The sequence below is a fragment of the Myotis yumanensis genome, unplaced genomic scaffold (genome assembly GCF_028538775.1).
Source record: "Myotis yumanensis isolate MYYU_CA2020_CCGP unplaced genomic scaffold, mMyoYum1.0.hap1 SCAF_1, whole genome shotgun sequence".
NCBI lineage: Eukaryota > Metazoa > Chordata > Mammalia > Chiroptera > Vespertilionidae > Myotis > Myotis yumanensis.
In genome coordinates, this window is record NW_027223752.1 from 238,815,473 (window position 1) to 238,828,013 (window position 12,541).

At 53.3% G+C, this 12,541-nt stretch overlaps 1 protein-coding gene across 3 annotated transcripts in view; it reads right to left on the minus strand.

Annotated features, from left to right (window-relative positions):
- The window catches only part of HTT (huntingtin), a 96,793-nt gene that overhangs the window by 50,212 nt on the left and 34,040 nt on the right, over positions 1-12,541 (minus strand). For all 3 annotated transcript variants that reach the window (XM_070400136.1, XM_070400132.1, XM_070400122.1), the window contains 8 exons: positions 12,423-12,520; positions 11,315-11,454; positions 10,085-10,148; positions 9,831-9,931; positions 7,609-7,755; positions 6,201-6,321; positions 1,594-1,670; positions 124-275 (listed from right to left, as the gene is read on the minus strand). In XM_070400136.1, the coding sequence (XP_070256237.1) occupies positions 124-275; positions 1,594-1,670; positions 6,201-6,321; positions 7,609-7,755; positions 9,831-9,931; positions 10,085-10,148; positions 11,315-11,454; positions 12,423-12,520 (900 nt within the window). The remainder of the gene's footprint in view (positions 1-123; positions 276-1,593; positions 1,671-6,200; positions 6,322-7,608; positions 7,756-9,830; positions 9,932-10,084; positions 10,149-11,314; positions 11,455-12,422; positions 12,521-12,541) is intronic.

Genomic DNA, 12,541 nt, shown 5'->3' on the forward strand with positions numbered 1-12,541 from the left:
CCAGGAACAAGCTGTCGCTGGCAGCGACCTCGGTGCTCTTCCCTCATGTGTTCGCTGCCCTGCCCCTCACAAGGAAATCGAAAGCTAAAGACCGAGGTCTCTGTTTCAACTCAGAACCAATACCTGCAAGCAAGTTTCCGGCCAAGATCAAGGCATCCTGATGGGCTGCGAGGTCCAATGGGAACCACGCGGACGAGAGCAGGGTCAGGATCACCGTGGCCATCCCAACAGTACAGCTCTTCCTGGACTCGTCCAAGGCGCTCAGAGGGGGCACTCTGGGGCAGATGTGTGCGAGGTCACATTACAGAAACATTTTAAAGCAAACGGTCTTTTTAAAATTTCATTGATTATTTTAGAGAGCAAGGAAGGGGGGGAGAGAGGGAAATATCAATGTGAGAGTAAAACATCCATCAGCTGCCTCCTGCACACCCCCTACCGAAGATCGAACCTGCAGCCCAGGCACATGCCCTGCCAGGGAACCGAACTGGCAACCTTTCAGTTCATGGGATGATGCCCAACCAACCGAGCCATTCTGGTCAGGGCTAAAGCAAACAGTCTTGCTTCCCTTCTGGACCAAGAAGGCCCAGCACTGTCCACTGCACACCAGCTCAGAAAGTGACCTGACAATTAACTGGCATCTTCCCTGTGAACCACAGCTCTGCAAACACCATCTGAGAGATGAAAGCAGGTAGCCGAGCTGATCAAAAGCATTTTGGTAACTTTTAACTCTTTCACCTCTGAGGTAGCACTTGCACTGGCTTCGGCACCGAGTGCAAGTGCAGAAGCCAGATGCTGGGTCTGTGACTAGAAACTGCAGTTGCTCGGAGGTACTTGTTGCAGGAAATGGTCACTCCAGACGGGAGAGCGCCCTGCATGTGGGCAAAGCTCCCTGGCCGTGCGCTGGCACACGATGGGCGAGTTGACTTCCCAGCGTGACGTGGGCGTCCGTGCGGGACAGCAGCTCCCTCACTCCGCTGCTGGGAAAGCCCGGCAGGGCGCACGCTAGACACCCCGCGGCTGCAGCACAGCATCCTCCGCCCACTCCTGCGGCCATCGCACTTCCGCGGTGGGTCACGTTAGATTTTACACAAAAAATGATCCTACATGCTCAGCACGTAGTGGATAATTCTAAGGAGAAGCGCAGCTAGAAGTCTCTTGGCCCAGAAGGGCAAAGCGTGTATCATCCTGAACACCAAGACGTGCAGGCCGATCCCTGGTCGGGTGTGTATGGGAGGCACCCCATCACGTCCATGTTTCTCCCTCCCCCCCCCCCCCCCCCGCTCTCTCTCTAAAATCAATAAAAACGAACCCTCGGTGAGGGTAAGAAAAGGAAGTCTTTTGCCAGCACAGCGGGTTCCTGTAGCTGAGCCTCCACACGCTGAGGAGTGAGCCTGACGCCCATGACTGGGACCAGCTCAGTGCTGCCCAGCAGCCCCTGCCACCACCCCCAACACCAACAGCACAGAACAAGCACCTGTGGGGGCGTCTCCCACAGGCCCAGGCGATAAAGGAATCGCAGCAAAGAAACAACAGGGCCCCAGTGAGGATGTTCCTATCGCGTACTGTGGATGCCACGGGCCGAGAAACACTTACCCACAATGCCAGCCTAGACTCCAAGTGCAGACCGGGAAGGCGGTTGAGAGGAGACACAGAGCTTCACAGCATCCGAACTGAAGAGGAAGGGTAATGAGATCACCCACACAGAAAGCTTCCTTCAACCCAGCTTCCTTCCTCCCACGCTTCATACGCGTACAACGAGGTGCATGTCTACCGCCGGGATAGTGGGCCAGGCCGGCACGCCCTTCGCGTAGAGCTGCAGTTGTCCTGGCCGCCCCCTGCCTGCACAGCCCCCAGCCCTCCTGACACACGGAGGCCACAATAAGTACAAACATATAACATTTATGATATTCTGAACAAATCAAAGGAAAACGAAACTGGAGCCCACACGATCTTATGTCTGAAAGGCAAGTCCAGGCTGATCAGGACTCATCATGAGTTCCCACGGCAAGGAAGCCCTGCGTCTGTCTCTTCAGGGAAAGGACCAGGTCTGACCTGCTCACCAGCAAAGGGACACTACCTCTGAATAATACTTTTTCCTGATGATAAAAGTTACCTTTTTTTGTTTTAGAAAATTTGTGATACCTGAAAAATTTAAAGAAAAATCACTCATCCTAAATAAATTTTGGCAATTTTCTGCCTGTCACTTTCCCGAGTATGAGAAACATATATCCTATATAATAAAAGGGTAACATGCAAATAGACCGAACAGCAGAACAATTGAACAACCAATCAAAGTGTAATATGCTAATGATATGCTAAGGCTGCTCAACCGCTCGCTATGACATGCACTGACCACCAGGGAGCAAACAGTCGACTGGTCGACCAGTTGCTATGATGTGCACTGATCACTAGAGGACAGATGCTCTAACCAGTAGGCTAGCTGGCTGCTGGGGTCCAGCTGATCGGGACTGAGTAAGATGGGCCAGACATGCTCTGGAGCCCTCCCGCGGTCCCTCCCCAGCCCGATTGTGCACCAGTGGGGTCCCTCAGCCTGGCCTGTGCCCTCTTGCAATCCGGGACCCCTCGGGGGATGACAGAGACCGGTTTCAGCCCGATCCCACAGGCCACTGCCCTTGGGAGGGCGCCAGACGCAGGGCTCATGGCTGGTGAGCGCTGCTGTAGCAGCACGAGCCTCTCCTGATTGGGACTGATTGGGCGCGAGCCCGCAGCAGGCACAGTGGGGCTGGGATGAAAGGGGGCAGCAGGTAAGAGCTGCAGGCAGTGTTGGACTGCGGGTTTCGGCCCGATCCCTGCAGGCCACCCAGAGGGACCCCACCCATGCACGAATTTGTGCACCAGGCCTCTAGTCTACATGATAAATGCCTAAGTGACTGTCACAGCGGAAAGACCAGAACGACCGGTCGCTATGATATGCACTGACCACCAGGGGCAGATGCTCAACGCAAGAGCTTCCCCCTGGTGGTCAGTGCACTCCCACAGGGGGAGCGCCGCTCAGCCAGAAGACAGGCTCATCTCCCTGAGGTGAGGGGGAAGGGTGGGGACTGTGCAGGCAGGGGGAGATGAGTGATTTTTCTTTTAAGTTTTTCAGGTGAGCGCAGTGGTGGTGGTGAGAGCCTCTCCTGCCTCCACAGCAGTGCTAAGGAGCAGCAAGCCGAGCGTGAGAGGTAAGGAACAGTGAGCAACCAGGCGGTAAGGAGCGAGGGGTCCTGGACTGTGAGAGGGATGTCCGACTGCCTAAGCCGGCAGTCAGACATCCCCTGAGGGGTCCCGGATTGCGAGAGGGCACAGGCCGGGCTGAAAGACACCCCCCACAGTACACAAATTTCGTGCACCAGGCCTCTAGTGTGTGTATATATATATATATATATATATATATATCTACACTAATAAAAGAGAAACATGGTAATTAGCGTACGACCGCTACCCTTCCCATTGGCTAATCAGCATATCCTTATGCAAATTAACTGTCAGCCAAGATGGCGGCCGGCAGCCAGGCAGCTGGAAGCGACCATGAGGCTTGCTTGCTCCAGGGACTACAGACTCCAATGGTCCCCGCCGGCCTTGCCGGCCTCTGAGCTGGCAGTTTGAAACATTCTAACAAATATAGGCCGGGATCTCAGAGCTGAAGTTATACATTGTTTCGATTATAGAACCGAAACAAACCAGATACCTGCTCTCAGAGCTAGAGCCAGAGCTAAAGCTGGCCCAGAATAAAATAAAAAAAAGGAGCGGTTGGGAGCTTCAGTCAATGGCCAGCCTTAAGGCAGTCCTCAGCCCCTCACCCAGATGGCCAGGCACCCCAGTGGGGACCCCCACCCTGAAGGGTGTGTGACCAGCTGCAAACAGCCATCATCCCCTCATCCAGGCTGGCCAGGCACCCCAGTGGGGACCCCCACCCTGATCCAGGACACCCTTCAGGGCAAACCAGCCTGCCCCCAGGCCTCTATCCTATATAGTAAAAGGGTAATATGCCTCCCAGCACCGGGATCAGCGGAGCCGCGAGGCCTCCTGGCACCAGATCAGCGTGACAGGGGGCAGCGCCCAAACCCCCTGATCACCCTGCGGCTCTGTGTGTGACAGGGTGCGGCGCCCCAACCCCCTGATCGGCCCTGCTCTGTGTGTGACAGGGTAGAGCCATAACCTCCCCATCGGCCCTGCCCTGAGTGTGACAGTGGCTGTGCCCCAACCCCCTGATCGGCCCTGCTCTGTGGGTGATAGAGGGCGGTGCCCTAACTCCCCTATCGGCCCTACTCTGTGCGTGACAGGGGGGAGCTCCCCAAACCCCTGATGAGCCCTGCTCTGTGTGTGACAGGGGGGAGCTCCTCATCCCCCAGATCGGCCCTGCTCTGTGCATGACAGGGGGCAGCTCCCCAACTCCCTGATGGGCCCTGTTCTGTGCATGACAGGGGGGAGCTCCTCATCCCCCAGATCGGCCCTGCTCTGTGCATGACAGGGGGGAGCTCCCCAACCCCCTGATGGGCCCTGCTCTGTGCATGACAGGGGGCAGCGCCCAACCCCCTGATTGGCCCTGCTCTGTGCGTGACAGGGTATGGAGCCCCAACCCCCCTGATGGTCCCTGCTCTGTGCATGACAGGGGCAGTGCCCCAACCCCCTGATTGGCCGTGCTCTGTGAGTGACAGGGCGCAGTGCCCCAACCTCGATTGGCCCTGCTCTGTGCGTGACAGGGGGTGGTGCTGCAACCTCCCCATCGACCCTGCCTTGAGTGTGACAGGGGGGGTGCCCCAACCCCCCAATTAGCCATACCCTGAGCGTGACTGAGGGTGGCATCACAACCTCCCAATCCGCCCTGCTCTGTGCATGACAGGGGGCGGCGCCCCAACTCCCCAATCAGCCCTGCTCTGAGCCCGACCAGGGGCTGCACTTAGGGATTGGGCCTGCCCTCTGCCACCCGGGAGCAGGCCTAAGCCAGCAGGTCGTTATCTCCCGAGGGGTCCCAGACTGCGAGAGGGCACAGGCCGGGCTGGGGGACCCCCCGCCCCGTCCCTTCCCCCCCCCCCCCCCCCAGTGCACAAATTTTTGTGCACTGGGCCTCTAGTATATATATATATGTTAATATTTCTCAAAACTTGGATCTGACTACACACAAGCATGCAGTTTTAAATTGTGCCTTTTTCCACTCAATATTACAATTCAGGTTATATCTCTATAAACTTTTGAAAGTTCTCCAAGCATCATATTAATAGGTGCATAATAAATGCACTACCATCTACACTGAATTTAGTCATAATCAGAACTCAATCATTCTTGGATTCTGGGATATTATGGTTCATTTCCAATTCCAGCATCATAAATCCTGATAAAAATAATTACATTATACAAAATCCTTGTTGGTATATCTGGTTTTTACCGCTTAGCATATACTACAAAGTCTCTGAGTCAGTTATACGAGAGACAGTTTAAACTTCTGAGAAAACCCATTCAAATTATGATAGTTTTTATTTTGACTTTTATGTCTTCCTGTGTTGGCTGAATTTCCTACAATGAACATTTGCTACTTTAATAATCAGAACAAAGTTGTGTATATTCCTATTGAAATAAACCAAGATTTTGTCCAAAGAATCACAACTTCTTAGGAAGCCCCACATATGAGTCTAGCATCATCTCACCATTAAGAGCTAACCTGCCCTGGCCGGTTTGGCTCAGTGGACAGAGCATTGGCCTGCAGTCTGAAGGGTCCCGGTTCAATGCTGATCAAGGACACATGCCCAGGTCGTGGGCTCGATCCCCAGGAGGGGGCATGTACGAGGCAGCCGACCCATGATTCTCTCTCATCATTGATGTTTCTATCTCTCCCCCCCCCCCCCCCTTTCCTCTCTGAAATCAATAAAAATATATTTAAAAAACAAAAAAAACTGACCTATGGTCCTGGTCGGTGGCTCGGTGGTTAGAGCGTCAGCCCTCACACCAAAGGGTCTTGGGTTTGATTCCCAGCCAAGGGCACGGACTTGGGTTGTAGGTGTGACCCCCGACCCAGTTGTGGTGCAGAGGCAACCAATTCATGTGTCGCTCTCTCTCTTCCCCCTTCCCTCCCTTCCATTCTCTCTAAAAATCATTGGAAAATATATCCTTGGATAAGAATTAACAACAACAAAAAAGAACTGACCTTACAAAGGAGTAAAAATGAATCTCATTAAGCGCGGCCACCGAAGGCGACTCACCGTGAGCGCACGCGTGGTGGCAGTGACCAGCTGGTGGGACACGGCCGCCATGACTCTGGACAGGTTGTTTTCCATGGTGACGTCTGTGATGCTTGGCAGTAAGTTATAGCCTCTATATATTCTGATAAGAAAAGGATGGAGACTTAAATGTATTCTTAGAGCTCATGGCATTTACAAAACTCAAGTGGCATTTAGAAGTTTAAGATTAAAGGCTACAAGAAGTTAAAGCGGTCTTGGCTTTTAAGTTAAAGAAAGACTGGAAATAAGGTGGTCATCCTATTTAACAAAAGCCTAATATGCTAAGTGTCTGATGTTTCTATCTGGACAGTTGGCCGTTCAACCAATCAAAGCGTAACATGCTAATGATATGCTAAGGCTGCTCAACCGCTCGCTATGATGTGCACTGACTACCAGGGGGCAGAGAGTTGAGAGTTGACCGGTCAACCAGTTGCTATGACGTGCACTGACCATCAGGGGGCAGATGCTCCAACCAGTAGGTTAGCTTGCTGCTGGGGTCTGGCCAATCAGGACTGAACAAGACAGGCCGGACATGCCCTGGAGCCCTCCCATGGTCCCTCCCCAACTGACCAACCTCTTGTGTCCCTCCCCAATCGGTCCCTCGGCTTGGCCTGCTCCCTCTCGCAATCCAGGACCCCTAGGGGGATGTCAGAGAGCTGGTTTTGGCCCGATCCAGCAGGCCAGGCCGAGGGACCCCACTGGTGCATGAATTCGTGCACTGGGCCTCTAGTTATTCTATAAAACATGGCTGAGCCCTGGCAGGTGTGGCTCAGTTGTTGGAAGCTTCGCCCCATACACCAAAAGGTGGAGGGTTCAACTCCCAGTCAGGGCACACACCTGGTCGGGGACGCATGCGGGAGGCAACTGATCCATGTGTGTCTCTCTCACATCAACGTTTCTCTCTCTTCTCTTCTCTTTTCTCTTTGTCTTTCTCTCTCTCTCTTTCTCTCCCCTCTCCCTCCCTTCCACTCTCTTTAAAAATCAATGGAAAAAATATCCTCAGGTGAGGATTACCAAAAAAATAAGTAAAAATAAGTAAATAAATAGCCCACTCATATAAAAATTAATGGGCATAGGCAAGACAAAAAAGTGAAACATTCCACGGACACGTTTTAGATAAGACAGCATCAGAGTCCTACAGAGGAATACACTCAGTACGTGGCTCGTACTGAACTAAAGTTTACGGTGTCACTTCTGTGTGACTCGGCAGAGCTTAAGGAGGCGGGAGCTAAATCCTGAAAAAGAACAAATACTATCAAAGGAAGATGATCTGCTCAAACACCTGCACCTAAACATTGTGGGGTTTTCATCCTAGAAAATCCAGTTTAGATGAAAGCCCTAGAGCAAGGCACCAGGAAAGGGCGCTTTCCCGACGGGCTTGGTCGCGTACCTGGTTATGGTGCTGACGGAGAAGTGGGAGGCGGGCTGCGCCTCGTGCATGAGAAGCTTCAGGTAGACACTGCTCTGGTCTCTGGCCATGGCCACGACGGGGTCCGCCTGCCCTTGGTCGCACTTATAGAACAGCTTGGGGACAAGCCTAACATGAAAGCGAGGTGTTCACTGGAGGAAGTATGGACACCCGCCTGCGGCTCCCACTTGTCAAGGTGGCAGGCCTCCATCACCGTCCGCCCGCGAAGCCCACTGCACTTTCCAGGCGTGTGCTCTATAGCATGTTGGGGGTCTCCAATCACAGGCCACCCCTCGCCAAGCTACGCTGAGCCCAAAGGCAGAATCCGGGGGACTCTCCCAGCAGAGCAGGGGGGCTCCCTCCTGCACCCACGTGCGGAGCGTTTTGTGGGTTTGCGTGAGTGCGTGGACTCCCACACTGGCAGGAGGGGTGCAGAACTTTCAGAAACAATCACTATTTTACTTGCAAACCCCTGTATCTTTCCTCTATGGAGACTTGGCCATTAAGCACAATTTTTTAAGGTATAAAACTGCAATCGTTTTCAGAAAACGGTAAAGATCCAAAATCTTTGACCAGGCAAGTCATACAAACCCAGTGAAGCCAGTGAAAAGCTACCCCTCCCAGGGCATCACGAAATGCAAACGCCAGCACTGGAAGCGGAAAGATGTCACCACATTTAACTGGTTTTCTGAGTGGTTTGATTACAAGAATTTTTATTTACTTTTTTGTATTTTCCTTAGATTTTGTTGAGTAAACGTGTTATTTTTAAAAAGAAATACCAATTTCTTCCTAAACAACTGACACATGTTTACCTTGTCTGAAATATGTTTGGTGAGCAGAACTAGGCACAACCACAGTCCGCACGGGAGTTCAACGGGCCTGCTGCAGAAAGCACCACCCACAGAAGCCACCGCCAGGACCCACCCAGGAGAATGAAAACTAAGTCCACGCAAAGCCTCGCGGGCAGACGCTCACGGCAACATGACTCATCGTCACCCAGAAGGGAATGACAACGACCACCCTCTGGTGAGCGAGTGAACAGAGCACAAGGGTCCCTGCGAGGCTGCTCAGCACCTGCTCAGCACCTGCCCCTCAAGCCCAAGCGAGAGGCGCCAGGGCAGCAGCCCGCCTGTCGTTCGGCCGCGTTGACAGAAACAGCCCCAGAGGCCACCCTCCGGAGGCAGGACGCAGGCTCCTGGCTGCCTGGCTGCGGTGGGAACGGGGAGCTTGCAAATGGGCACAAGGGATCCTTGCAGGCCATGGAGTGTTCTACAACTGGACTGTGGTGATGGCTACACAGTCCGAAAATGAGCTGAAGATCTTTCCATTGTACATGTCAGATGCGTGTACTTCAAGGCATGTAAATTATACCTCAAAAAGCTATTAGAAAAAATTTAAGAACATCCCAAAGCTTGGCCTTAGTAACTCAACTTCCAAAAATTATGCAGAGACGTTTGTGTGGCAATGCTGACTGGAAGAAACACTGCTCATTATTTAAATGGAAGACAGCTTCACCCTGGCTGGTGTCGCTCGGCAGGTGGTGTCGCTCCGACACCAAAAGGTCACAGGTTCTGTTCCTCGTCAGGGCACACACCTGGGTCGTGGGTGTGATTACCGGTTGGGATTCAGGCAGGAGGCAACTGATTGATGTTTCTCTCTCCTTCTCCCTCTCTCCCTTCCTCTCTCTAAAAAAAAAAAATCAATTGAAAAGAGAAAGATAACTTTAATATACAACTAAATAATATTTATATAAAGGCTTATCACAATCACATAGTAAAAACTGGCACCAGTTAAAATTTCTCTTCTAGAAGAGTATCTGATAACAGGAAATTGCTAATATTTAGGTGGAAATTACTAGATTACAAAGCTCTATATATTTTGTTCCAATTACAGAGCAAAATGTTAACAGCCATCATCTCCAAGTGGCAGAACTGACGGTGATTTTCACTTCCTTCCTAGCGCCAATCCCTATATTCAAAAATTCGGGAGAGCAACTTGGCCTCGGGGTCAGTGTCCTGCTGTGCCGACGACGTTTTAGGCTCTTTTAGGCTCGTGACAGTGAGTAACTTCTTTCCTGATAACTGAGGAGCAGCTGGAAGTGATGGAATACTGCCCTCTGGCCCAGAATGCTCCCTGGGCCCCTCCTCATAACATCGGTGCTTTCGCCAGAAAAGTAACCGAAGAGAAAAGACGCTGGCAAATACCTCACCAACGACGCGGCGGCCACGTGGCGCACTCTGGGGTCTTCATCCCCCAGCAGGTGGAGGACCACGCTGTGGAGCACCCGCTCTTGCAGCTTCAAAAGCTTTGAGAGAGAAAAGAGACCGGCTTTGTCCCGAGGGTTCGGTCAGCTGCTGGGGAGGGCGGTGAGGAAGAGCTCGCGGTCATGCATCACCGCCGGCAGGACCGCCGCAGCCGGGCAGCATGCACCCGCGACGCCCCGCGGGAACGTGCTTACCCCCGTGTAATGGTGCGCCCCTCTGTGCAGGTGTTCTGCTTTTGCTTCCAAAAAGCTCACCAACCTGACGAAAGAAACGTTTCCCGGTGAGCACCCATCCCTCCACAAGCACCTCTGGCGGCGGCGGGCCGCGGAGGCGGGGAGCCGGCAGCACCCACTAAATGGTGTCACATCCTCTCCTAATTCCAGACCCCGCCCATCAGATGTGCTGAGAATATGCTTCTCTTCAAAAGCAACACGAGCGTGCATTACTTTAAGACTCCAGGGCCTGCAGCGTTAGCTCAAATGTGGGAACTGTGGGCAGGGGCTGCACCTCCCACCCACTGGCCGCGGCCAGCAGGTGCTCACGCCCATGCCGTGGCCCCTCTGAGGGGTACAGGAGAGACAACCCCTAATTCTCAGAGATGTTCTGAGGATGCAGCAAATGCCCGCAGAGGGCGGCCAGCACGCGCCTGGCACAGACCAGCCTCTACTCCAGCGGTTCTCAACCTGTGGGTCGCGACCCCTTTGGCGGTCGAACGACCCTTTCACAGGGGTCGCCTAAGACCATCCTGCATATCAGATATTTACATGACAATTCATCACAGTAGCAATATTACAGTGATGAAGTAGCAACGAAAATAATTTTATGGTTGGGTCACAACATGAGGAACTGTATTTAAAGGGCCAGAAGGTTGAGAACCACTGCTCCAGACAGTGCTTAAAAAGTCCCTGGTAAGAAAAGAAACATTCTCTCTGGCAGAAAACCCACACTCCTCCGGGACGCGAGAAACTGCAGCCCATCTGATCAAGTTCACGATCCACACCAAGCAGCCTCTGACCCAAGTCTGGGGCAGTGGGGAGCACGCTCTAAGGACCAGAACTGACGGCTCTGGCGTGAAGTCACCCTTCCACTCCCTCAGACACTTCGAGGCCGGAGACCCCGGCACTGCACTCGGCTGCGCGGAGGGTCTGAGCAGGGCCGAGCGCAGACGGAGCGAAGCACTGTCAGCTCTAAGCCCCTCGGTTTCTGCTGCACAGGTGACCGGCCTCACTCACTGCCAGGGCTGACCTGGTGACTCTCAGAACCTAGGAGTTAAGTGAGGATCCTCACCACCCGCTTCCCTGGTGACTCGACACCAGGTTAGCTAGTGACGCTCACTATCTGGGCTCGCTGGTAACCATCACCACCTGCACCGAAGGCCCAGCCTCTGGAGGCCCTGCGCCCCGCGAGGGGCCTGCTGCGCGCACCTGAAGTCCGTCTCTGCGAGTGTCTCCAGCAGCTCCGTCCTCACCAGCCAGTAGGAGCTGCTCCTCAGGCTCAGCACGTCGGTGATCAGTTGCAGCCCCAGGTCACTGTAGCTGCTGCTACAGAGGCTCATGACACAGTGCTGGAAAGCAAGGCCGCGTGACAGCGTCAGAAGCTCCACACACTTGAACACACTGGTCCACGTGCACATCACTCACCCACGCTGGTCCATGTGCACATCACGCGCACACACTGGTCCCCGTGCACATCACTCACCCACGCTGGTCCATGTGCACATCATGCGCACACACTGGTCCACGTGCACATCACTCGCACACACTCGTCCACATGCAACTCACTCGCACACAATGGTCCACGTGCACCTCGCACGCACACACTGGTCCACGGGCTCAGAGACATTTGCGATACATGTTTTACTTCAGCAAACTTGCGTTTTGAAGTGTGTCCCTGTCACATAACTTAGTTTTCCTTTTCCTCCCATTTCTGCCTCAGTCACAGCCTCTCCTCCCAGACACCCATCCCGTGAACACGCATCAGCAGTACGAGGGAATGGCACCATCACCCGCCACTTCCCACACATCTGAGACCCAGGGCCAGCCCCGCCCCTCGTGCTTCCCGATGTCACTGCGTACCTCACAGTTCGGCTGGTGACGGGCTGGGGTGACTATGAACCAGGTGGGCGGAAAGGCTGCACAGCTGCCAGGCCAAGGACGAGGCCTGCCACTTGTCACGGACAGAGGTGACTAACGGCCTCCAGCCTCACTCTAACTGTGTGTCCCACGGCCTCAACGAGCTGTCATTTTTAATTCAACAGCTTTGACACTTACGTTAGCAAGATCTTTTTCTAAATACGCTCTTAGGAAAAAGGTATATTTCAAACCAGCTAACCCCATGAGAATATTCTGAGAATCGAAACTTTTAAAACAGTCCATTAAACCGTAAGTTTATCGGCAACGGTTTATTCCTTAAGCAAAGTGACGGACACACAGACGTTTATTCTTGTTTGCAACGCTGCATGTCTGGACACGTGCAATCTTAACTGTGCTAACGGCAAGGTTCCCAAACGCACAGGGGGTCCAGAGCGCTCACCCGCACAGCTGCACACGCCAACTTGCAAGTAACAGATGACTCATCCTTCAGCGTTTTCCGCAGCAAAGGAACGCAGTCCACCAGAGAAAACGTGTTTCCTGAACAGAGCAAGCCACAAA